At 42.4% G+C, this 27,086-nt stretch overlaps 1 protein-coding gene across 5 annotated transcripts in view; it reads left to right on the top strand.

Annotated features, from left to right (window-relative positions):
* The window catches only part of USP45 (ubiquitin specific peptidase 45), a 109,660-nt gene that overhangs the window by 43,044 nt on the left and 39,530 nt on the right, over positions 1-27,086 (top strand). For all 5 annotated transcript variants that reach the window (XM_075597514.1, XM_075597515.1, XM_075597516.1 and 2 more), the window contains 2 exons: positions 102-197; positions 4,000-4,130. In XM_075597514.1, coding sequence (XP_075453629.1) covers positions 102-197; positions 4,000-4,130 — 227 coding nt within the window. The remainder of the gene's footprint in view (positions 1-101; positions 198-3,999; positions 4,131-27,086) is intronic.

Raw genomic sequence — 27,086 nt, 5'->3', positions numbered from 1 at the left:
GCAAGTTTTCTGAACATTGTAAGTCCCCTGTTACAAATGACTTATTTCTTTTCCTCACCAGATTCATTTCTTTCCTTTTTTTTTTTTGTTTCCCCCTCCAGAATTTGGCACAAACACACATGCTAAATGAAGCTATGAATGAAATGAAGGAAAAGGGCACGAAGCTTAAGATCTGTCGTGCTGCAGACATTCATTTGGTAAGGATGGTACAGTAGTTCCAGGTGTTCCATCTGTGGGAACAGGTTTGATGTGTATGGATCCGCACATTGTATTAGATTGAAAAGAAGGGTGGGTAGCCGTGTTAGTCCTTTCTTCCATGTAGTGACGAAGGAGGGAGTAAGTAGGTGGTATGATACATTTTATTGGACCATCAAGTAGTTGACAAGCTTTCAAATCTCTTGGGGTCCTTCATTGGGTATTTCTGCCATACCTGATAAAGGACCCGGGAGAGGTTCGCAAGCTTGTAACTTAACGACATGTTGGTCCAATAAAAGGTATACCACCTACCCCCTCTCCCTCATTTGTTACTACATTGTATTAGATAGAAAGCGTTACGGAGCACTGGAGTCACAGTCAGTTTTTTGTTAGTGGAGAGCAGTCTGGTACAGGGACGTGAAGTGCCTTTCACAAACCTACACAGCCTTGGGGTCTTTTGCATCAGAGGCCAGAACTGCGTTGCTCACATTTGTTTGCTTGTTTATTATTAAACACACAGATACCCAGCAAGCTTTGATGAACCCCAAAAATTACCACATAATATAAATATATATAAAATGTGTGTATATATGTATATGTGTCAAACAGAGTGCTACTGGGCATGACTAAATGTATAAAACAAAAACAAAGAAGCCCAGAGCTACATCCAATATGACAAAAATACACAGTGAAATACCTATATATCTCTTGAAAAAGGGTCATTTTAGTTAAACCCTTTGGCCAAAGCATTATAAGCCTGCGAGCCACATAAAGGCATACTGTAACCAAATATCGCAGGTCCTAACACTTACTGATTAAAATTCTTAGTTACTGATGCAGCGGCCGTTATTCGAACACATCTCTGCGCCGATTTTGAGTTCTCTGCTGTCCCTCACGCGGCCAATCACCCCAGGCACCCGCGCTTATCGCGGATGTTTTATTTGAATTTCATGGATTCTGTTTCTTCGTTTGCAATAAAATGGATGAATTGTAATATGTACAGTACTGTGCTACTGTGCTACTGTGTCAATTTCATGTTTTTAAAAGCCAGAACACAAAAATTTGTTTTTCTGCTCTCGCTGCGCTCACATCTTAGGCTGGAATTCATCCCGCGGTTTCAAATCGGGATTCCGATGTACACGACGCGTGAAGTGTTCGAATAACGGCGGCTGCATCAGTACCTCTATAATTAGAGGAAGAATGATCACATTGTATCTGTCCCAACCAGCTGCATGAAAAGACTTGTTCATTTGGAGAGTGGGGAGGGGTGAGCTTAAACCCTGGGGGGGGAGGGGCCACCGACCTCCAAAACAGCCGAGACCAGCTGGACACAGCCAATAAACACACAGATACCCAGCAAGCTCTGATGAACCCCCCAAAAAACAACTTTCACTGTGTATTTTTGTCATATTGGAGGTAGCTCTGGGCTTCTTTCTTGTTTATTATTACATTATCTGGGCCCGTTTAGGAGCTTCCCCATCTACAACCCCTTGATCTTGCCACTCTACGACCTCCAGTTTTTCTTCATTCCACTGGAGAATGGCAGAGGGCATCATCATCAGGGCCAACAAGCCAACGCATGACGAGTGTTACAGATTTCCCGTTATTTATTGACTCAGCCAGTAGTATGCTGGTGAAAATGCAGGGACACGTGGAGACAGCTACTAAAACAGTTTGAGAGAAGGTTGAAAATACTACGCTTGGAATTGCTACAAAACCCCCACATGGTTTCGTACACCAACTAAATTGCACTCTGTCTTTAATACCTGTCTTTGTATAACTATCGTGTATTCGGCTGCAGAGATCTTTAGTGCATGAAAAAGTTCTGCAGCGCCGTGTGTCCCCAGCTCCCTTTGATCTTTTCTGGCCTTTCTCAGCTATATTTACAAAAGCTAACAGGTTGACAATAGCATTGTATGATGCATATGACCAGAATACAATAGTTAACTCTCTGTTCTTTAAAATCATGACTATACAGGCATACCCCGCTGTGACGATAGCTTCCACAGGCTTATTAATATTACACAAAAATAATTGGGTTTGAACTGAACGAGGCTTAAGATATAATAAATTGTATTTATTCCTTAGAATAAAGGTGAACACAACAGATAATGAAGTAACAAACAAGAAGTACACTTACATTGGGGTTGGGGAATGAGAAGTATGATGTAGCATTTCTCTCAGCAGTCAGGAAATCATTCAGGTGAGATCACGTTACCATATCAGCAAACGAAAACGAATGAAGACGTTGCATGAAGACCAAAAATGAAGACAAAGGATAGATGGGGAACAGCAGGTTATAAACCTTTTGTCCCTCTATCTGTAACATTAAGAACCTGTGATTGGTTTGCAATTATCTCCAGCCAATCTTTGATGGGGGGACACATTTTAGGACAGGCCCCCCTGCTAGCTGGCACATGTGCAGTAGAACTCTGGGGTCTCCTTTCTGAGGCCCCACATGTGCAAATGGAATGCCAGCCCAGCTACCCCTCCGGATCTTGGACAAGATAACCTGTGTTGGACAGTGATAAGTGGGACACTTTAAAACTGCTATGGTATGCGCCTCCTCCACCCTCAGGGTGATAAAACCTTTTGAACAAAACTTAAGTTCTAGCCATTGGAACTCTAGGGCCATCTGTCATCCTGATAGCAAAGGAATTTCGCTGAAGCTTTGTCCATACCTTGAGACACAGTATTAACGGACTATTAACCCTTGTGCTCCCGGATGGATTCTAGTGTGTGTGATGCAGACACTGATGTACAATAACAGAGGGGAAACAGGAAAATACACATTTACAGGTTATAACGGGTGAAATCACATTTCTGGACCCCAGTCCAGTTAACCCCGTGTCTCCCTGGTGGGGTCAGGGGTGGCCAAATGGGGTGCAACCCCTTTAATATCGGGCCACCCCCTTTCTCCCTCTACACCCGCATTAACGTACGCAATGGGACCGGAGCATGTATGTAAAGCGAAAATGTACTTAAAGTGAAGCACTACCTTTCCCCACTTATTGATGCATCTACTGTACTGCAATCGTCCTATACGTGCATAACTGATGTAAATAATGCATGTGTAACAGGCTCTATAGTCTCTCCGCTTGCGCACAGCTTCGGTGCAGGTAGGGAGCCGGTATTGCTGTTCAGGACGTGCTGACAGGCGCATGCGTGAGCTGCCGTTTGCCTATTGGGCGATATGTCCTTACTCGCGAGTGTACTTAAAGTGAGTGTCCTTAAACCGGGGTATGCCTGTATTGTATTAATTAAAAGGAAAATATTTGCTATGTTACATCAGTGAACAAGGAAAGTTTTGGTGTTTATATACTTAAGTAAATTTGGCCCGTAGTACTCTTTTCAATGAATTACATTTTAATAGTGACAAGCTTTTGCATCGAGCTTTCAGGAGTCTTTGTGAACACACAAATGCTAATGTTAACAAAATTTTCCTCATCCAAAGAAAGGTTTCACCATTGACACAACATACATTTGATTTGCCCATTAAAATGTTGAATGACATGCAGTGGCATTTCAGTAGGTTTACGTGTCCCTTTTTTTTCACAGGTCACAGTTCTGTTCAGATGCAATCTGCGGGGGGGGGGGGGAGTTGTTTTATGTCTAGGAGAGCAATGTAGTACTGAAATATAGTGACCCATATTGTTGTATACCTCAGATTTGAACACATGATATTTCCTCTTTAACCATCCACCTCACTGCGTTGCAGGACTCCAGGGGGTTCGGAGGTGAATATGTTAAAATAGCCGACATGGCCAATCACTGATAATTGTGTGTTCTGTTTTTCCTGTGAAGGATCCGCTGGTCATCAACCTCTCCTGTCCTGGACCTTTGACATCTGCAGTACTATTATTCCTGCACAGTGTGAAAGAGGCGGGGAAAGAGCCGCTCTCACCCAAAGGGCTATTCAGCCAGCTCTGCCAGAAGTAAGAACATGTTGCATGCTCCTTGAATACCCCGTCTGCCTTGCGAACATAAAAATACCTCTGTGAATAGGAGAAGTGTCTGTGCATAAGTGAAGTCTTAGTGCAGGGATGGCCAACTGCAGTCCTCAAGGGCCACCAACAGGTCATGTTTTCAGGATATCCCTTCTTCAGCATAAGTGGCTCAATCAGTGACTCGGCCTTTGACTGAGCCCCTGATTTGCCACTTGTGCTGAAGCAGGGTTATCCTGAAAACATGACCTGTTGGTGGCCCTTGAGGACTGGAGATGACCATCCCTGCCATAGTGGTTGACAAATATATGTAATTCAAGCCTTGAATTGCCCCAGTGGTATGCACTGGATTGCAGCGCAATGCGATGTTGGCCCCTCGGGAAATGAAAAGACTAAAGCGACAATCTCTGCCCAGAGGACCCATATATTTCCACTTTTCAAAATGGTGCCACACCATTTATCGTTTGCCCTCACTGATTGCAACTCATTGGCAGCCACTCGTTGCCAGGCTCTATTGTGTCTTCCTGGGATGTGTAAGGTTCAGTGGCAGATTGTGGAATCAGTCTCTCCATGTCAATTCCTACATTCATATGTTAACAAATCCACTTGTGTGACACTTTTTTATCACAGCAGCCCATGTTTGGGATGGGGGGGAGAGGGTCTGTTATAATACCATCACCAGGATACCACTGCAGATATCCATATCTCAACTTTTCCCCAAACAGGATTCTCATTGCCAGACTTTACAGTAATCATTCTCAAAGCTTCAATCAGACTTAGAACTTTTGCAACTAATTTTGACAGATTTATTATAAATCATTCTTCCTGGCAATGCACAGGTTATTAAGAATCTATATTAGTGTTGGGGACCCTTGAAACGTGGTCTGCCGTGCAGTTGGCTCAAGGGCTTACAACAATTTGGCCAACATGTTAAACTAAAAGACCATTTTATTTATTAGTTATTTATACATGTATATTTAGGCACTGTACCATATATAAGTTTTTCTGGATGTGCACTGAGCTTTGTCTGTGTTTTATGAGCTTGTAGGTGTTCTGTATGTTTCAAAGGAAATATAAACAAAATACACTACAGTGAATGAAGCCCATGGGAATTGACGTATAGTCAACTTTTGGACTTCAAAAACAATGGCTGCAAGCGGCATTTAATGCAAACTCTTTGATTATAGTAATGTCGGTTTCTGTTTGGAAGTTCTCATGTGGCTCTTCTCTCCCTTTTCTTCAAGCAAACCAAACCATGCAGCGTGTGTACTCCTGATCTAGTCACTATGTTCCCATATAGTATTATTAGTTGTGTAACCCTCCTTCCCCGGCTCCTAAAGAACTTACATCGAATGTCTCTTTACATGGCTTGCTCAGTCTTTGTTACCTTGTCGGGGTGCAGGCTAGGCGTTGGAAATGCATTGATGGGCGCCAGAAACGTCATTCTCGCAAACAGGAGCTTTATTATCCGCTGTGGATAAAGGCTCAGTCACAACATATACTTTACATTATGTACAGTCTCTGATCTCTTTGCTGTTTGCATTTTTTCTTTTCTCTTCACTAGCTGCCCCAGATCTTGGCCTGCTTGGGAGGTGCTGAGGCTTTACTCGTCCTGGGTTACTTAGCTGATCAATTTTCTGTATAGTGTCTGTAGTTCTCCATCCCCTGGGGCCCCTTCTGGACCTTGTGCGATGGGGAGAGCGAGAGAGGGGAGAGCGAGAGAGGGGGGTAAGAGCGAGAGTTGGGGGCGAAGAGCGAGAGGGGGAGGGGAAGAGCGAGAGGGGGGGGGAAAGAGCGAGAGAGGGGGGGAAAGAGCGAGAGGGGGGGGGAAAGAGCGAGAGGGGGGGGGGAAAGAGCGAGAGGGGGGGGGGAAAGAGCGAGAGGGGGGGGGGAAAGAGCGAGAGGGGGGGGGGGAAAGAGCGAGAGGGGGGGGAAGAGCGAGAGGGGGGGAGGAAAGAGCGAGAGGGGGGGATGGAGCGAGAGAGAGGAGGGGGAGAGCGAGAGTAAGAGGGGGTTGAAGAGCGAGAGAGATGGGGGGTTGAAGAGCGAGAGAGGGGGGGTTGAAGAGCGAGAGTGGGGGGATGGAGCGAGAGAGGGGGGGGTTGAAAAGCGAGAGAGAGGGGGGTTGAAGAGCGAGAGAGAGGGGGGGTTGAAGAGCGAGAGAGAGGGGGGGGGGGTTGAAGAGCGAGAGAGAGGGGGGGGTTGAAGAGCGAGAGAGAGACCAGAGGGAACCAATACAATTCAATACATTTTTGCACACACAGATTTCATGGATACTTGTAACAAAAAAATGTTTTATTCAGTTGAACAGGACTGCGTGTGGGGGGGGGGAGAGAGCGATACCAGGGGGGGGAAGAGAGACCGGGGGAGGGAGCAGAGAGACCAGCGGGGGGAGAGAGACCAGGGGGACCCGTGCAATACAATGTCCAAAAGTGCAACCTGCAAGCAGTGCAAGTACAAATTTGAAAGTTTTTCCTTTTCTGTCAGCTGGAACAGTGCGCAGGGGGGAGGGATTGTGCCGGTGGTTTAACGGAGCAGCTGCAGCACTTACCTGGTAGTCGGAAAGTTGTTCTCAGCGGAGCAGCAGCTGTTCTCTCCACTGGTCTCAGGTACTGAATACCACCTCGTGACCTTCTGACAGGGCCGCCAACATGGGGGAACGACAAAAGATAATGGCGACCGGGCCCCGGCTCTGCATCAGATGCAGGCCTTCCTGTCCCAGCCTCTGATGTCAGCGCGCCGGGCCCCTCTGACATCAGCGCGCCTCAGCTTCCGGTGCACGCTGACTGGAAGCTCGGCGTGGGGCACAGAGTGAGGAGGCCTGCATCTGATGGCCGGTCGCGGCAGGGCCCCGACTCTCTGCTGGACCCCACAGCCACCGGTCCCGACCATCCCCAAGGTATGTCTACTTTTTTTATATGTATTGAGAGGTGGGGGGCGGGGGGAGTGGAGTCTTTTTATATGTGTTGGGGGTGAGTGGGGGTCTTTTTATATGTATTGGGGAAGTGGGGGTCTTTTTATGTTTATTGGGATTGGGGGCTTTATATGTCTTGGGGCTGTTTTATATGCTTTGGAGAGGTTTTATATGCATTGTTTTTTTTATATGTATTGTTTTTTTGGTATATATTTTGTGGGGCGGAATTATGTGAGGGGGGAGGGAATTGAGTGAGTGTGGTGTAATTGATGGGAGAGAGGGGGGAGAGGGAGTGAGGAAAAGAGGGCGTAGGGGAGAGAAATACATGTGAAGCGGGTGGCAGGGATTGAGGGAGAGTGAGGTAAGTGATAGAGGGGGGGTGGAGAGAGGTGAGACAGAGGGAGAGAAATACATGGGAAAATGGAGGAATAGAGGGGGCTCGCAAGGTGTGAAATAGGGCTCGCAACACTGCCATTTAAGTAAAAGTTGAAGCTAGTATCAATACTAGATATGGCACACGCACTTAAGAACAAACAAGAAGTTGTTTCGAACATTCAATCAAAATATATTGTGGACTGATGTACAATATGTGGTACCTTTTCTTCGGGGCATTGCAGCTAGTATTAAAATAATTCTCCTTGAATTCTGCAGCCCAGATTTAGACTCTACAGTGCCTGTATTGCATCCCTCCCCTCTACTGCACCTGGCCATGAATAACTTTTAACTCAACATAATAATTCTTTCATTATTTGTTCTAGTCATACCTGATTTTTAGATAGTATTGGGAAATATTCATAATGTTGCTCAGACCCTCTTTATTTGATTATGGAAGAGTGTTAGGGCATTATTCGTTAAGGTGCTATAGTGTTGATTGGTCAATGAGAACTTCCTGATCAGGTGGCGCTGTTGCATTTTCATGGATAACCCCTTCAAACACCTGAATGCCTGCACTATACGGTTTTGGTTGGCTCAAGAAAGTTTCAAGGCAAATATTGGGAACATTCAAAGCGGAGAAAATAAAACTTTTAAGGTTTTAATGTTCCCCAAGAATTGAAGTACTGTACTCAGAAAATTGTGTCTTAATATTGAATCCCCCGTAGTCCGTAAATTGTGTGGCTTCATATTTTTGTAGTAGGGCAATAATAATACACATAATATTGCTGCTATTAAAAAAAAGAACTTTGAATATTTTTGTAATGTTATTAACTGTAATCATAATTTCGTTGTTGTCTAAAGTACAAAGGGTATTTTGTTCCTCTATGAAGAGCTCCCATGATGGTCCAATAAAAGATATCTGAACCTACAACAAATCTACTCTTCCCTAGGATCAATGTGGCTATTAGAACTATAAATTAGCCTGGCTGTGAAAGAATTGTGACCTGCCGCAATGTTCATTTGTTTGTGACGTTTTGTGCTAATGCTAGACACTAGTCTTTGCTCTTTTTTGAAAGTTAACATTTCTTTGTTTTTGGCACCGTACGCAACAAAAGGTCATCCATAGACTTTAATGAGCCTGATGAACGTAGACGGTGACTTTGGGACTTATTCTACATACCCTTAATCGGTCAACATCCCCCATTCAAGTCATTAGATGTTTTCCTGCGACTCACTACTTTGGGGTATATAGATTAAGCCCCTTTGGATTCAGTGCAAGGTATTACAAAGATGTTCCAATCAAGAATCATTTCCCAGGGTGGAAAGTTACTGCTTTGGGTTATTTATTTAGCTTTTGGAAACACCTGTAGCAATATCTCATGCTAACATCAGAAAAATGCATGATAAAATAAATTGTTATCTTTGAGGAAATGAGTAAGAGTGGATATTTCTGCTGAAATACCAAAGCAGCCACTTATCGAAAAATATTTTACACAGTTTATTTTAGCTTGCAAGACCTATTTTATTATTTCAGCAAAACTGGGCAGAAGATGGCTAATAACTTAATCACCAACCTAATTACTGTATGTGCTCTGCTGGATCACAGATGTGGTTTTTACTGGGAAAGTGGGACGTTTTGTTCTCTTAAGAGGTTCTGCTTCCAAGCAATAGTGCTTTATTGGTACTCATTTCTTTCAGGTCAAGTGAGACCGGGAAGACTGTTTAAACATGGCTATTGCTAAGAAATTGTGCTCTTCTGCCTCAAAACAAGGAATCTTTTCCACTGTTTGAGTCAGCTTGTTGTTATTTGGGGAGTTACATTGTACATTTTATTATAGGAAATATACAATTTTGTACAGCTTTGTATAATTTTTTTCTTTCTTATCCGACATTGTGTGTCACATTTATTAAAACATTCACTTTTTATTGATTTATTATTTGTCACATCTAATGTTTAAAATAGCAACCCTCATACACTTTTTCACACTTAAAAAAAAAATATATTTTTTATTCAAACCACTGCACCCAATATATTTGTCGTTTTTTTGTTTGTCCTTGTTTCTGACACGGAAAAACGCCAGATATGGCGGTGGGGTCCTGATGACGCTACGGCTTTCTTTAATTTGCTGCCGGAGGGAGTCCTTTCCTGCTTGTTACTGCAGAAGTTCTGTAGTCCGAATATCTGCATCGGACGATTGGGCACTGAAAGGGTTAATACCGAGCCACCACACTCTTCAAGAGGAGGGTTTGAGTAGTAAGTATCGTACATGTCCTTGTATTTGGATCCTGACTTTTCAAAGTTTTTAAACAGGCAGTACATTCACTTATGAAATAAATGGTAAGAATGTAGCACACGTGCTATAATTTGAGTGTCTTCACTCGGTTATTGCACATGCATGCTGTGCTAAGTTGGGCTGCAAGTCAGACAATGTCAAGAAATGTTTGTTGTTGTCAAAAAATCTGCTTCTCGTGCCCCGGTCACCCCTCTGAGTGGTGTATTGTGACTGGTCTCCTGAAGTCTGTGTCTTTGATTCACTCGAGTCCCAAACTGCACACCAGGTCCCTCCGATGCCAGTGCTGAACAGACCTTCATGAAATGGCACAGTGACAGTGCCCTCGCCACTGTAGGCTGCAGTCCCCACCAGGGTTAGCAGGAGGTTTCGTTGCTTCCGCTTGCTCGCGTTGGGTGCATGCTGGCCAGAAACTGCCAGTCTGTTGTTTTTCCGTTTTTCAAAGCTGTCCATGTTTTCAGGGAAACAAAATAAATAACTGCTGTAGCATTTCATTCCTTCAATACCGGTGGGGCTTGCAATGTATCTGAAAGCTATGTGCTCCAAGACCCCCTGGCCCAGAAAAAGTTAAAGCTACAGTACAGTGCCACTTGCATATAAGTTGGGTAATGACTTGCACTGCTTTTGGTGGCATAAAAAAAACGTTCACTTCAGCACTGACTTTTACCAGGGCTCTCCTGCAGCACTGATCTCACCCATCGCCTCCATCCGATTACCAACAAGAAACACTTGTACAAGCATACCCCGCATTAACGTACGCAATGGGTCCAGAGCACGTATGTAAAGCGAAAATGTATTTAAAGTGAAGCACTCCCTTTTTTTCCACTTATCGATGCATGTACTGTAATCGTCATATACGTGCTTAACTGATGTAAATAACGCATTTGTAACAGGCTCTATAGTCTCCCTGCTTTCTCACAGCTTCGGTCCAGGTAGGGAGCTGGTATTGCTCTGCAAGAGCTGCTGACAGGCGCATGCGTGAGCTGCCGTTTGCCTACTGGGCGATATGTCCTTACTCACGAGTGTACTTAATGTGAGTGTCCTTAAACCGGTCAAGTTCAATGATAACCCATATTTACTATTATATGCCTGTATAATAGCACAGAAACTAAAAGCAGATCCAAAACCATGTGGTCCATCCCATGCATCCATTATTTTTAATTTGCTACAAAATCATGCACAACCCCACCTGTAAGACTTTTATTTGGTATTTTCTTCACATACCACCTTAAATTCACATTGTTTGTCCTACCACTTTGCATCCATTACTCTTGAAGTAAAAAGTATTTCTCTACAGTCAACCACCCTTCCGTTTTAAAGCTTGCCCCCGTGTCCTGATATTTTTCTTCTAGAAAATGCTTTAATTCTTTAGCTTCTTTATGTAGTGGAGAGATCTGACACTCTTCTCTTCACCCTTCTGTGACGTACATATTGAATTCTGCTTATAGGGGGCTAACATAATCCTTTTTCTTTGCCATTTTTGGACCACACTCCTGTCTTCCTAAATGCTTTTTGTCTAGAACCGGACATAGTAATTCAGAATAGGTCTCGCAGGTTCGTTGTACGGGTGTCTTCTCGAACACAGGTAGTTTTCAGCTTTATACCAGGGTACTGCCTACGTGTGTGTTGCATGGTTGTGATGGCCTAAACCAGTCTTTCATACATGCCTTTTCCCAATAATTACAACCTACTTATCTCAAAGTGACACTATTCACTTCTCTCAACATTTCTAAGTGGTTCTGATGCTCAGTCCCATGGAGTTCAAACGTCTCTGAGGTTTATTAACTCTTGGAAACTGTTTGTGTTGGCATAATATATTTAATAGAGGAGCCTGAAAGAAAATTGGTGCCAATAGCAGATTTAACAACACATGTTTTAACAGAACTATGCTTTTGCTGTTATAATTAGATTTTTTATATATTGTAAATATCCAGCCATATATCCTTGCACTTTGTAGGTTTTCTGGGGGGGGGCATTTAAAATTGCTGCTGTTTTCTCGTAAATAAAAATAATAGTGTAATAGTCTAAGATTGAGTGCAGAGTGTTAACATGCTGATGGAGAGAAAATTGCTGCTAAATATTTTTAAATAGTGGATTTATCTAATTACACACCCAATAAGTGAAACTTGGAAAAGTCTTGTCTGTGCCGTTTTATTTTTCTTTATGGAGTTTCCTCTGCTCCAATCCTCTCCTCTCCCCCAACATGCTGGAACCTAAAACTAAAAGGCTGATTCCTTCCATGGCGACTGCTTAGCGTCTGGTACTAATTCATCCACTGTTAATTTTGTTAGTGTTGCAGCTGTCAGACGTTTTGCTGGGACAGATTGGATGCATAGCTACAGGGCCCGTCTGTTTGTTTTCCACTGCTCTGCATATCAGGAGCGCAGATTTACATTTTGTACTTATCTGGAGAGATGGTGCTTGACATATATTAATCTCTTTGATATTAGGGTCCGGCAGAGCAAATGCACGGCGGGGGACCCTTTGTAAGCAAAGGGGTTAGGAGGAAAACAATATTTTCTGTGTAATAGTGGAATGGTTTTGCCAAGTTAAAGGTCATACTTCAAAAGTAGTCAAAGTGAAGGTCTTGGTTATTGGTTCTTTTTAAAGGGCCATTGAGAGGATTTTTCATAGATGCGTGTGTGTTTTATTAGTGCAGGGTGGCCAACTCCAGTCCTCAAGGCCACATAGAGATCAAGATTTTTCGATATCCCTGCTTCAGAACAGGTGGTGGAGTCTTCCACTGAGCCACCTGTGCTGAAGCAGGGATATCCTGAAAACGTGACCTGTTGGTGGTCCTTAGGGACTGGAGTTGGCCACCCCTGTATTAGTGTGTACAAAGTTTTGCATCCTCACGTCTCCATGTGTACACGACCAACTCGGACGTCTTCAGACAAATACAACGATCGAGTACGCAAGATGCTGTGTTTCAGCCGAACCAAATCATGCTAGAAAAGTGCTGCTGTCGTCCACACTTTTTTTTTTTTTTAAACGATTTTATGCTGCGAACGTTTGTTAGAGAGAGAAACCGAAATAACAATACATTTTGGATAGGATTGGCACAGCACAAAGAAAATAGAAATTTATTCATTTTTCACAGGAACTAAGCAAGCGATAATTTTACATTAAGGATGATTTAATTTTTCTAATGAACCAACTTTGTGTGTGTGTTTTACTCGTTTCAAGCAGCAATTCATGCTGCTCAATTCAGAATTGTCATTCGTTTTTTTTTTCCCCAGTAACTGTTAACAAGGCTGAAACTATCTAAGGACGAACATTTGAAAGTCAAGGGATAATATAAAATGGCTGTGATTGTCGTAAAACCCACAAAAGCCAAACAAAAAGGAAACGGTTACTGACTCATTTTACAAAGAGAAACAAAAAGTTGTTCTTGGCGCACAAAGCTGTGTCATGAGATTATACCTGAAGGCATTTAAGAAAAAAAGATATTCTTTTTAAGATGTCTTTTCTTTTGCAATAACAAGAATTGGGGTTCTAATAACATATCAGAATACTAAGTAATTGCGCGGTGCAGAAGTGTTTCTTGTTTTTTTCCGGGCAGGTATAATTGTTTTCCTAAATCCTGATATAGTATCAATTTAGTATTTTCTACGTAGCCATTGTGATAATTAAAAAAGTCAGGTAAGGGTGAACTGGCATGGAAATTGATACATAGCTTTCTTCTAATGGGAACCCCCCCACAATACCCTGTACACTTGAAGATGCCGTTCCCCCCAATGTACCTACTGTATTTTGAAAGAGAGATCCGTGTGATGCCCTTTAACCTCCAGAGTCCCTGTATGGTATGAACCCTGGCACGCCAAGGGCCCTAATGACCTATTTATTTAGGGGCGGGGTTGTGGAGGTCTGTTGAATCTTCTGACTGAAGTTGTCTATAGCTTAACCTGAAACGTAGGTCTGGACTGAGCCCGGGACCGACTCCTGTTGCAGACGCGTGGAACGCAAAGCGGGAATGAGAGTCTGTGACGCAGAGTGTGAGAGGTCCACACTGCAGAGGCTTAACTTCGGCCGGGTACCATCTATCGTCCGACTGAAGTTCGGAGGCATCCGTTGTATAGCCAACTGCTTTCTTCTTTCCCATGTTTGAGTGCAAACTGATATATGCCTGATTTACTTTTTTGTATCTTTTCTATAAAATGACTGCACTATGTTGGCGGTGGGTTTTCTGTTTCACTTTTCCGGCGGGGCAGACAGCCCGATCGCAACTTCCATTTCTAGCATCCGGCCACCAGATCTGATCACACGATGTGGGAGAACTAGTGGTCAGTGGCACGCTGGTGTCGCCGGAACACTGGCGCTTTCAAGTTTAAAGCAGATTGCCAAACCAATTTTTCTTTTTCTTTTTTTTCTAGCTGTTTTTTATTTTATTTTTTAAATGAAAAGGCTCCAAAGCTGCAGTAGCGTCTTCACATGGCAACTCCGGCTATTTATTCTCACTTTCTCCAACAGGCAGCAAAGAGCTGATGTCAGAACAGACAACAAAAGGAAATGTCCTGTCTCATCTATGTGCAAAATACACACGTTAGTTAGTAGGTTAAAATAACGAGAGGCAAAAATAATTAAAATAAATAAACAATGCGGCATAAAAGATTGCAATAGTGATTCTATATGTCCTTCATTCTGAAGCCTCAAGTTACATAGTTACATAGTAGATGAGGTTGGAAAAAGACATGTCCATAATGTTCAACCTATGATAAATTTAAATGAGATATTTATCCTATATTGTTATTTACAGTATTTTGATCCTGAGGAAGGCAAACAAAAAGTTTAGTGACTGTTCTTACTAAGAAGTGTACAGCAATACTTAATTTAGAAGATTTTTTTTCATTTGATTTTTTTTTTTTGTGGGGTCTTTTTGTGCCTCTGTGAAGGGAGTCTGTACAAAGTTAGAAAAAGGAAACCTGAAATGCCGACGTGTGTGAATGATGTATTTTGGGGTACAAGACTTTGTGGTAAACATAGAAACGGGGTGAAGATTACTAATAAATACATAAATAAAATGAAGAATAGAATAACAGCTTTGCGTTAATTCATTGATTTCTGAGGCAAATGCCCTATGTGATTGCAATTTTTTTTCTTTATCAATGAAATATTATCATAAGTGAAATATTTGTTTTTTTTTTCCCCTTGGGTATTGCCTAAATATTATCTAATTTATCTGAAAGACATCCCGAAAAGGATTAAAATTCAGTACTTTCCAATTTTGTTAAAGGAGGCCGTGTTTTAAACTGCATTATTATAATAACGTGGATCTGTTTATATCAACTTGTAATCCAGGTTTCATTGACTTGGATGCTAATATAGACTCCCAAACAATTGCACACAGGGCAAAAGACATGTTTTATCAAGTCTGTAATAGAGCAGTCTTGAACATTGGGAAGCACTGTACCGCAAGCATTTCTAGTTCTGCTTCGTTAAAAATTCCCTTTGACATTAGTATGGTTATAAAATAGTTTTCATTAGTAGAAGATTAAAGAAACCTAAAGCACACAGGGCTAGGTAGATACAGAAGGGCTTTAGAGAGGCCTCTGGCACGAACACAGTTAAGAAATGCAAACTGCTTTCTAAGTAAGTGTCAGGCAGGTTTCGATGTCCAGCCTGGGATGTGAAAGTGCAGAGTATTCTTGATCAGTGCAGTACTGGTTTTTGTCCCTTTTTTACTTACCATAACTTATTTGTGTACAAAACCTAAAGAACAGCTACTTCAATATAATGCTCCCATTTCCAGACTGTACAAGCAGTATATGAACAAGGCTTGGTTGCATTTGTAAAATTGCACCAAAGCTTCAGAAACGACTTATTCATATTTTTAAGACTTACTTGGGTAAGTTCTTGCCATTTCTCAGTCCATGTCAACATGTAAGCTAGTGATTGAGCCTTATACAAGGTAAGGCTATCAAAAATATCAATATCTATATGCAGTACCTGAAAACAAAAATCTCTGTATGGAAATATAGAAATATTTTTTTTTAATGAATTTATAAAATGTTTTACCAGGAAGTAATACATAGAGAGTTACCTCTCGTTTTCAAGTATGTCTTGGGAATAGTTAAGATGACAAATAATACATGGGTACAAATACGTAGTTACATAAGTGAACAGAGTATACATTATATACTGTACAAGACATTGCATGCACAGTTGGAGATAATATATATTATAGGCGTATGTAATAGTTACAGACCAGATTAAAACGTGAGACCGCTTTAGTTTTGAAAGAATTTAGACTGGTGGTGGCTGTTAGAGTCTCCGGTAGATTATTCCAGTTTTGGGGTGCACGGTAAGAGGAGGAGCGGCTGGATACTTTGCTGAACCCTGGGATCATGAACAGTCTTTTGGAGTCAGATCTCAGATGATAAGTGCTGCATGTGGTAGGGCTGAGGAGCTTGTTCAGATAGATGTGTAGGTTGCCCAGAAAGTATTTGAAGGCAAGACAGGAGAGATGAATTTGGTGTCTAGACTCAAGTGGTGACCAATCTAGACCTGGTTTTCACTAAAAACTTTTCTCTCTGATTTCTCCATTCCCCTTTTCTCTCTCAGACCATCACCTTATCTCATTTTCTCTCTCGCTTTTCTTCTCCATCTACCCCTCGTTTCTGCAGAAACCGGTGCTCTATTAACCTACCAGCCTTTAATTCCACTTTACGCGCCTCCCTCTCCTCTCTGTTCTGTTACACACCCTGACAACTTGGTCATGAACTATAACTCTGCCTTATTCTCCTCTCTTGGTCTACATGCCCCACTTTCTCTCTGTCGTCCTCGCCCTGCTAACCCCAGACCCTGGATTATTCATACAAGTGCATGCTGCGTTCCTCCACTTCTTCCTCTGAACGCCTCTGGAGGAAATCTCATACTCTTGCAGACTTCCTTTACTACAAATTTATGCTGTCCTGTTTCAACTCTGCCCTCTCTCAGGCTAAACAAACCTACTTTTCTTCACTAATCAACACGCACAAGTCTAACCCACGCCGACTCTTCTCTGTCTTTGACTCTCTACTCAGACCACACTCGGCTGCCTCCTCTTCTTCCGCCATCTCACCTCAGGACTTTGCTGACTATTTTAAGGAAAAGGTGGAATCAATACGTCAGAACATCCCCTCTGTTTCCTCCTCCCATCCCACACAGCTTCCTAAATCTCCTCCTGCCTTCCTTGACTCTTTTGCTGTCTCGGAGGAGGATGTGTCATTGCTGATTTCCTCTTCTCCTTCTACCACCTACCTTCTTGACCCCATTCCCTCAAATCTCCTAAAACCTCTTGCGCCTACTATAATCCCTATGTTCACATGGATTTTTAACTCTTCCCTCTACTCTGGTATCTTTCCCTCCTTCAAACATGCAACTGTTATTCCATTACTCAAAAACAGCAAGCTTGACCCTACCTGTCTTTCTAACTATCGACCTGTCTCCCTCCTGCCTTTTGCCTCCAAACTTCTTGAACGTCTTGTATTCTCTTGTTTGCTCCATTTTCTCAACACCTATTCTCTCCTAGACACTCTACATTCTGGCTTCTGCACTACTCACTCGACTGAAACAGCCCTCACTAAAATAACTAATGACCTCCATGCTGCCAAAGACAGAGGTCATTACACTCTGCTCATACTACTTGACCTCTGCAGCATTTGACACCGTGGACCACCCTCTTTCCTTCACATTCTCCATACTCTTGGTATTCGTAACAAAGCTCTATCCTGGATCTCCTATTACCTCTCCCATCGTACTTTAAGTGTCTCTCTTGCTATCTTCTCGTCTATCGATCTCTCTGTGTCGATACCCCAGGGCTTTGTCCTGGGATCTCTTCTCTTTTCTCTGTACACACTTTCTCTGGGTGACCTAATCACATCTCTTGGGTTTAAATATCCCCTCTATGCTGACGACACACAAATTTACTTTTCAACCCCTGACCTTACACCTGCTGTACAGACCAAAGTCTCAGAATATTTCTCTTTAATATCTCCCCCGACTTAAACTTAACATGGCAAAAACAGAGCTCCTTATACTTCCTCCCAAACTTGGCCCTATTACCTCCTTCCACATTACTGTTGGAAGTACCATCATTCACCCAGTAGCCCAAGCACGCTGCCTAGGGGTCACACTTGACTCCCCTCTCACATTCGCCCCTCACATTCAAAACATATCTAAAACCTGTCGCTTTTCCCCCCACAATATTACAAAGATACGCCCTTTCCTCTGTTACTCGACTGCTAAAACTTTGACTCGCCCCTCATTCTCTCCCATCTCAATTACTGCAACCTCCTGCTGTCCGGCCTTTCTGCCTCTCGTCTGTCTCCCCTACAATCTATCCTTAACGCTGCTGCCAGAATCACTCTACTCTTTCCTAAATCTGTCTCTGCGTCTCCCCTGCTGAAATCCCTCCCTGGCGTCCTATCAAATCCCGCATCTCGCACTCAAATCTCAATTCGCACTCTTCTGCTCCTTACATCTCAATCCTAATTTCTCGCTATGCACAATCCCGACTCTTGCGTTCTCCTCAAGGATGTTTTCCCCCTACCCCTTTGTATCTAAAGCTCTCACCCGCCTTAAACCTTTCTCACTGACTGCCCCAAACCTCTGAAATGCCCTTCCCCTCAATACCCGACTAGCACCCTCTCTATCCACCTCAAGACACACTTGCTTAAAGAAACATATGAGTAGCACCGTGGATAATACTGTACACGATACATAAAGCTTGGCCCCCTGTAGACGCACTTACCAGAATGCCCTTGACGAAGTTGAGACGTTAGGGGGTCTGACATAACAGCATTAGGATCTAAGAAGCAGAAGCCATTTTGTTTGACTATTTTAGTCCGCCATCTTGTCTTTGTGTGTTTTATTTCTGTGTGAACAAACGTGTGAACAGAGAATGGAATGTTTTCGCTCCTAGCTGACTTTATTAATCTTTCCTCATCCAATCAGCTCCAAATGAAAGTGTAAACAGGCCAGAAGTTATGAGAAAGCCTCGTTAGTAGTCTAAGATAAGCTCAGTTTCTCATACAATGTGCCAAGTGGCAGAACTGACATCACATTTAACCCCATAATGATTTTTAGCTTACATACATTTATTCAGTATTATTATGTATTACAAAATGAGGTAATATTTAGTGACATGCAAGCCCCCCCATTAAGGGGTGTAGCTTTGGGTTTTAGGGTATAAATATATGGCATACTGTGTTATCTGGGATAGAGCTTTTTGTTTTGATGCTGTCTCCACTGTGTGCACTCTGAATAAACTCATTTGATAACTGAATCTTTGTTGTAACATTTTTCCAGCTTTTACACCCTCCTTCTGTCTCTGTAAGTTCTCCTTACCAATTTGATTGTAAGCTCTTTGGAGCAGGGACTCCTCTTCCACAATGTTACTTTTATGTCTGAAGGATTTATTCCCATGATCTGTTATTTGTTATTTATACGATTGTCACGTTTATTACTTCTGTGAAGCGCTATGTATATTAGTGGCGCTTTATAAATAAAGACATACATAGATCTAGTTCTTTGAGCATTTCGCAGTGATGTGTGTTGTAGTTGCATTGGAGAAAAACAAAACGGCATATTGAATTGTAGAGGGTATCAAGTTTGCTAAGGTGGTTTTGGGGTGCCAAGCCGTATACTATGTCCCCATAGTCGATAATTGCTATTAGCATATGCTGTGGGGTACGCTTTCTGACCAGCAGATTTGGGGAGGATTTGTTCCTGTAAAGTACACCTAGTTTGGCCTAGGTTTTGGATGTCAGGGTATTAATGTGCATCCCAAATGTTAAATGGGAGTCAAACCATATGCCCAAGTATTTAAAACTTGTAACAGGAGTTAGGGTGGTATTAGCGTTGGTTCTCAATCATTGGAAGCTATAAAAATTTAGCCTTGGTCCCAAATACCATTGCTACAGTCTTTGTCAGTGTTTAAAAACTGTTTGTTTTGCGAAATCCAATTTTCAAGTCTCAAAAAGTCAGATTGAAATCTGCATACATATGTAATGAAGCTTCTTTACAAGCTGTAGGAAGATCATTGATGAACAATGAGAAGGGTAGGGGCCCCAGAACAGAACCTTGCGGGACACCACAGGTGATATCCAAGGGGCTGGAGTTAGAGTCTGAGATAGGCACATGTTGGGATCTACTTGGTAGGTAGGCATGAAACCAGTTTAAAGCCTGCTTCCCTATTCCAGAGCACTGGAGTTTGTTAAGCAAGATAACATAATCAACAGTATCAAAAGCCTTTGCAAAATCTAGGAATATTGCACCAGTGAGTTGTAATTACAACAATTAGATCAGACTGCTCACATAGTTATTATTGTATGAAAATGGAACGGTGCCTACAGGGAAAACATATGGTTCCAATAACCAAAGAAAGGGCTGACAGAGAAGTCGACCAAAGGTCCCTGTATACTGCACTCAGTTCAATAACAATCACAACCAGTGAGTTGTCCCAGTTCCATTCCACACTGGATTTCATTGCAAACTTTTAGCAGGGTAGTTACGGTGGAGTGTTTGGGGCGAAAGCCATATTAGAATTGGCTAGGGAAATTTTTCTTAGTATAGTAGTCGCTTAATTGGGAGTGAACACATTTTTCCAAGACTTTGGGTAGTATTGGGAGAAGAAAGATTGGCCGGTAGTTTGAGACTGTGTTTTTGTCCCCACTTTTGAAGATTGGGACAACTCTGGTAGTTTTCCAGGTCTTAGGGATATGGCCTGCAGACAGAATAGTGTTGACTATGGAAGCAATTGGTTTGGCAAGGGCTGGGGCATCAAGTCTTAGGAATTTAGATTGCAGTAAGTCAGGTCCACATTGGCTGCTTAGTTTTAATTTGAGGAGCGCTTGTGTAATCTCCTCTTCAGATACTGGGACAAATTGAAAATTGTGAGCAGTGATGGGAGAGGGGGCCTATGGGGGTATTCTCAGAGTGAGGTTCATGTTTGTGGTTTGGGTTACGTTTTGCTAATAAGTTAGTAGCACACCCCACAAAGTAATCATTGAATGAATTTGCAATGTCAGTGGGATTTGTCAGCGTAATATCCTCCTTAGTGATATTACTTGGTTGTTGATGGCTACAAGGCTGGAATATATTGTGGATAACTTTCCAGAAGTTAGCTGGGTTTGATATATTCTGGAGGAGATTGTCAGAGTAATATTGTGCTTTTGCGTGTCTTGTTTGCCTTGTGCACATATTCCGCAGGAATCTGTAGTTATTAACATTTTTGGTAGTGCCAGTTACATTGTAGCTTTTTCACTAGGCATCCCTGAAATGGTAGAGTGGTATAAGGTTAGTTGTAACCCACGGAAGGTGGGTGGGTTATGTATGCGTACATATGTGTATATATGTGTATGTGTAATATATATATAAATATATTTTTTACACGTATCTTATTTTAGAGTAAGAAGGGGAGGTGCAGGGAAAATACAGGCTTTATTAACATGTATCTAGCAGTGACAGTTCCCTTCGCTTCGTGTGACCATTAGCCGGGTCCCAACCTGTTCTGTCATTATACTGCTGACACTGTACAACAGGTTGTAGCGCATTGGCGCTGGCTCCCATATGTCTCCACATCTGTGAGCGGTCAACTCAACCAACCGTCCCAGTCGTCCAGTTTTGCCAAGGATCTTGCTTGGGGCATATTTTCAAGGAGACGAGAGTGCACATCTTTTAGCTGTCAGCTTTCAGTTAATCAATGCTAAGCTATTTTCCACCCTTGGTTTTATGTAATAAATACTCTCCGTTATACAATTTTTTTTTTTAAATCTTTGATGTGCACCCAATTTCCTAGAAAGTACATAACTGAGAAATGTATTGTTTCTTTACTTGGATCTGTGCATAATACATGGGTGTTTACCTGTTAGATTGCTTGTTTTATTCTTTGAAGGTAGTGCATGCTTAAAATGAAATACAAAGGTTATTTTGTCTAGTATTGTGTTAGGTGCTCGAGGCTTAAATGCAAACAGAGGTGTATAGAAGGTGACCCAGGAATACATACAGTAGAGGGAGGACGTAGAAGTTTGTGCTATTGATGTTGTAGACTAGCGGTGCGCAAACTGGGTAGCGCGACGCCCAGGAGGGGCGAGAGACCGAGTGCGGGGGGGCGCAGGGTTTACAGAGGCCCCGCGTGCTTCCTGAAGGTACTTAAATTAAGTGCCGGGGGAGCTGCAGGGCCTCTGTAAACCTAACTTACCTTGGCTCCGGTGGCTTTTCACACGCGTTGTCAAATGACGCCACGATGTCATGTGACATCACGTAACTGTCTTCTTTTTTAATTTATTTTATTATTATTCCCTTAAATATTTCTGTTTTATTTTTCTGATCCACGGTTTTCGTTGGTTTGCCAAAAAAAATCGATTCGCTTGTCCTTGTAGCTATCTTCATAAAAATATTTGTGAATCTGCAGAATGTTATTGCTACAACTGAATGATCAAATGACTTCATTAATTTCAATCTTTGTTCTTCACATTGTTATCATTCACTGTTTAGATGGCTTGGAAAACTTTATGGGAAAAGGAAGGCTGTTCGAATACAACGGTCTTCTTGTGATTATTATTGTAATTGTCATCTCTTATGATCATCTTTACTTTTTTTTTTTACTTTGATGCTTAAGAGGTAAATGGGTTGATCTCCGATGTATGTTTGAAGTTGGCTCAAGCAATTATCCAATTTTCTGGTTCAGTACTCTTGAGGACCGATATGGTGAAACCTGCAATACATTTCCATAGCACCATCATACATCTAATTAAAGATTTAGAGAACCTCTTTGGATCAGGAGACTTTTCTAATTGTACTGCTTTCTACAGTGACCTTTCTACCTAAAAGGCTTTGCTGGATAATTACAAATGGTTAACATTTCCAATCTCTTTCTTTCACTGACTACAGTAAGTATTAGGAGGAAAAAGTTGCACTAGATGTATCAAAGGGGGGGGAAAAAAATCTTATTTTTAACACGTGAGAAACCTAATACTATAAGGGAAATTATCTTATTATTGAACCCTGTCATTCATAAGTAAAGAGTAATGAGGCAAACAAGTAACCTCATACCCCTTAGACCGGCAGGTCCAATTACGAAAATGGTGAAATAGGAAAAATCCTCAGCAAACATAAAGCATTATGAATGGCACAACCTCAAGGAAAAATATATATAGCAGCACTCATGAGTTGATAAAGGCATTAAGCTACAGCAGCCCATAAACGGCCAATATTACAGGTGAAGAAATGGCTGTATACATCAGTTCAGATAGACTGACTGAACCATGTTGGTATATATAACGTGAGACAAGTCCCAGAGACCACAGTGAAGCATGGATCAGATAGAAGTAAAGGGATACTTAGGCAAAAAAACGGCATCCGGGAGCTTGAAAAAACTGCTGCTGATGTAGCTGGAGCCAGACACGAGTGCGCAACCTTATATATCCACCGGGTGAAGTTCACGGTCATCAGACACTGTTGTGAGGTGCACTCTGGAGAGGACAAGGACACACAGACAGCCCAGACGTACGTTTTCCCATCCCGATTCTTCGGGGGGCTTAACAAGGAAGTGACAAGTGGATCCATATATACCCCACCTCCACATGATGTCAGGACACATTTAAAAACGAGCAGCGCGGGGCCATCACAGCTGATGTGATTAACCGATCCGGATTGGTAGGGGTGTACTCTGACAACAGCTGATCTACACATTTTGAGTACAAGAAATGCAAACAACACACGCAGGTGCGCCGACAAGTGTTCTAAAACTTGCCTTGGAAAATCTGGGGCTATCACCAACAAAACCCAGGTACATGCTGGGTACATGCTGCAACATTTCAGTGACATTTCTGCACACAGACTAATGGCCCATCGGTTTAACACAGCAGGAGTCCCTGGCAGTCCCATTCAGTTTGAACTGCCATTCAGTTTGAATGGGACTGCCAGGGACCCCGCTGTGTTAATCCGATGGGCCATTAGTCTGTCTGCAGAAATGTCACTGAAATGTTGCAGCATGTACCCAGCATGTACCTGGGTCTTGCTGGTGATTGCCCCAGATTTTCCAAGGCAAGTTTTAGAATACTCGTTGGCGCACCTGTAAGACACAACCACTAAACCTTAGCACATATGGTAAAGATACTTTTAAGATAACAAAGAATCAAAGTTAAAGGGTTGGATGTTGCAAAAACTAGACCCATCACACTGAAAATGTTGTATCTTAATATATAAAATCGAAAGGTTGGTAATAGCTGCGGTGAATCTGATTGGTCCTCAGCCTCTGGCCAATCAGATTCGTGGCTCTATGACGTCACCCAACTCTCTCCCTCTCCCTCCCCCCCACTGGCTCCCGGACGGAGGGGAAGCGCGGCGCAGCCCTCCTGCTCCAGCCGCCAACGCTCACTTACCTCCCTCCCCGGCGGGGGGACAGGCAGTGGGCAGGCAGCCTCCAGAAGGACCCCCTTCCTCCTGCAGATGCCCCCGGTAAGATGGCGGCGCACAGCGGACAGGCGGGGGGTGGTATTCAGTCAGGAGAGAGGGAGTCAGGAGAGAGGGCGGGAGAGAGGGAGTCAGGAGAGAGGGGGGGGAGAGGGAGTCAGGAGAGAGGGGAGTGAGAGGGGGGGAGAGAGGGAGAGGGGTGAAGGGAGTCAGGAGAGAAGGGGGGGAAGCCTGAACAGATGTGAAGAGGGGGGGAAGGGAGTTGAGGGAGGATGGGGGAGGCAGAACATTACATCACGGGCAACGCCGGGTATATCAGCTAGTTGGTTATAAATCCCTAGCCACAATATTGCAAACATAAAATACAGAGTTACTAGAGCTCAAATATTGTCAATCATCCATATGCTCAGTCAGATATTTGTATCTTTAACACCTTACATTCATGGTGAAGAACTGCCTATATCTAGACATTATATACTAGACAAATGTAAATATGTAATTGCAAATGAACTCTCTTATATCCATTCATACATAGTACTGTTTAGTGGTATGTTAAATGACTCAAATAGAGCATAATACATGACTATTTAAAGACATACTGTAATGTCTCCAAACAATGGAAATATGCAGCATTGTATTTAGAAATCCCCAAATTTTAACCTCTTGCATAACTCAGTTATAGTAACAGAAACAGAGAATACGCTTATAGTCATATAGTGTATGAATTATAATATTGTTATCAAAATTAATCAAATTTCAGATTTTTAAAAAAATATTATTATTCATTTATCACAGTATATTGGAATTCCTGCTATAAATCCAAAGATATATTATAAGGCATAAAGTACCATATATCCACATCGAGGGTGATTACATTTTTACACTATAAAATAAAATAAACCAAAATGACAAATGGATGGATCACAAAAACATGGTGTAACCCATGTAGTCGTTCAAACCCTGTGGTAGCAAAGTACCCAATTTTGTAATACAACGGCACTCTCGCTGCAACAGTATTTTTTCCAAGTCTCCACGGATGCCCAAATGGACTTGGTCAATGGCAAATGCTCTCAGATGGTTTGGATCAGAGCCATGTTTTAATTTGCAATGTTTGGCCACTGACGTGATTTTTCTGCCTGCTGTTGGATCACGTCAGTTGTTTTTAATATTACATGCTCTACAGAACTGTCATTCTCGTGTACTCATGCCTATATAGGTTTTGGAGCAAGAACAAGTTAAATTATTTACCACCCCCCTAGATTTACAGTTTAGGGCAGATCGTATATCATATCTTGCTATTTTGCTGGAATAAAAAAATGCCTTTGCAGTTTACATATGCTGGCATGCTGAACATGTCCGGCATAAAGAAAAGCCATTTGGGACAATCTTAGAAATGAAATTTGTGGGCTTGCTGACGCTGTAATGTCTATGTACAAGTTTGTCGGCTAGGTTTGGTGCCCGCCAACTCGCCATATTAATAGAACCTCCTAATATTTTTTAAATCTTGGTCCGTCGTAAGTAGATGCCAGTGTTTCTGAAACGCTTGTCTGTATTTCAACCAATTTCGATTGTAAGTACCAATAAATCTTATGGTTTTATCTCCTGTTGTCTTGTCATCCTTTTTAGATATCAAAAGTGAATTGCGTGTTCTGGTTTTGCAGATCTTCCTGCCCCTCTTGATGACCGCATTACTGTATCCACAGGCCTGGAAACGAGAAACCATTTCAGCCAATCTTTTGTTAAAAATAACACTGGAGGAGCAGTTTCTCTTGAGTCTGAGGAACTCCCCCACCGGGACACCCCTAATCCGGTGGGAAGGATGTGCACTGGAGGCATGAAGGACAGAGTTTGTCGCCATGTCCTTTATATGAATATCTGTAAAAATTCCAGCATTTGAATCTAAATGTATGCTGAGATCCAGAAAATGTACACTCTCTGCTTGTCAGTTTGATATTAAGACAGTTATGGTTGAGGTCATTGAAGAACATCCGGAGATCTGGTATAGAACCATCCCAGATGATCAAAATATCGTCAATGAACCTCAACCATAACAGCATGTTTCACATCAGAATTGCTGTCTTCCTGCAACACGATCTCTCTCTCCCATTGTCCCAGGAAAAGATTGACATAGCAGGGCGCACATGTGGCACCCATCGCCGTACCTCTAGTCGGTAAATAAAATTTGGTTTTAAATACAAAATAATTGGGTGTTCAAACAAATTGTAATAAATCCAACAAAAACTGAATCAAGTCATCTTCCAAATTACCCATTGACAGGAAATACCATGCTGCCCATGGACCATCCTTGTGATGTATGCTGATATATAAAAACTCTACAACACAAGTGGCAAGCACGGTCCCCCTGTCCAGAGTTAGCTGGTCGAGTCGCTGAAGAACGTCCGTTGTGTCTGAGATGTGACGGGAGTGTTTCTACAAACGGTCGGGAAAAAAATCTAAAAACCAACAGACAGGTTCGCACAGCTCCCCTATGCCAGACACAATTGGTCGACCCGGGGAATAGGAGAGATTCTTGTGAACCTTGAGCAGCATATAAAAAGTGGGGACCACTGGATGTTTTGAAATCAGTCCCTCACTAGATTTTAATGTAATGATTCCCAATGCTACCGCATCTTTAATCAAGCCATCCAGCAAGAGTTTGTATTGAATGGTTGGATCACTTGGAAGCTCCTCATAACAGCCAGAGTCAGTCACAGGGCTGTCGAAGAGCCTCCTTTTCATACATGACTTTTGGCCATAGGACCACGTTGCCACCCTTGTTGGTTGCCTTAATTTCTATTGTTCACATCTGTTGTAATTGGTCAATAGCATGACATTCACCTGCGGTTAGATTTTTAATTCCACATAATTTAGGCAAAGAGGAGAATTCCTTAGTAACCACACTCATGAAATTTTAAACCTGTGAACACGTCTGTAAAGGAGGACAAAACATGGATTTAGATTTCACTTTGG

This window comes from Ascaphus truei, chromosome 4, assembly GCF_040206685.1.
Source record: "Ascaphus truei isolate aAscTru1 chromosome 4, aAscTru1.hap1, whole genome shotgun sequence".
Lineage (NCBI taxonomy): Eukaryota > Metazoa > Chordata > Amphibia > Anura > Ascaphidae > Ascaphus > Ascaphus truei.
This window is presented reverse-complemented; position numbering and strand designations above follow the sequence as displayed.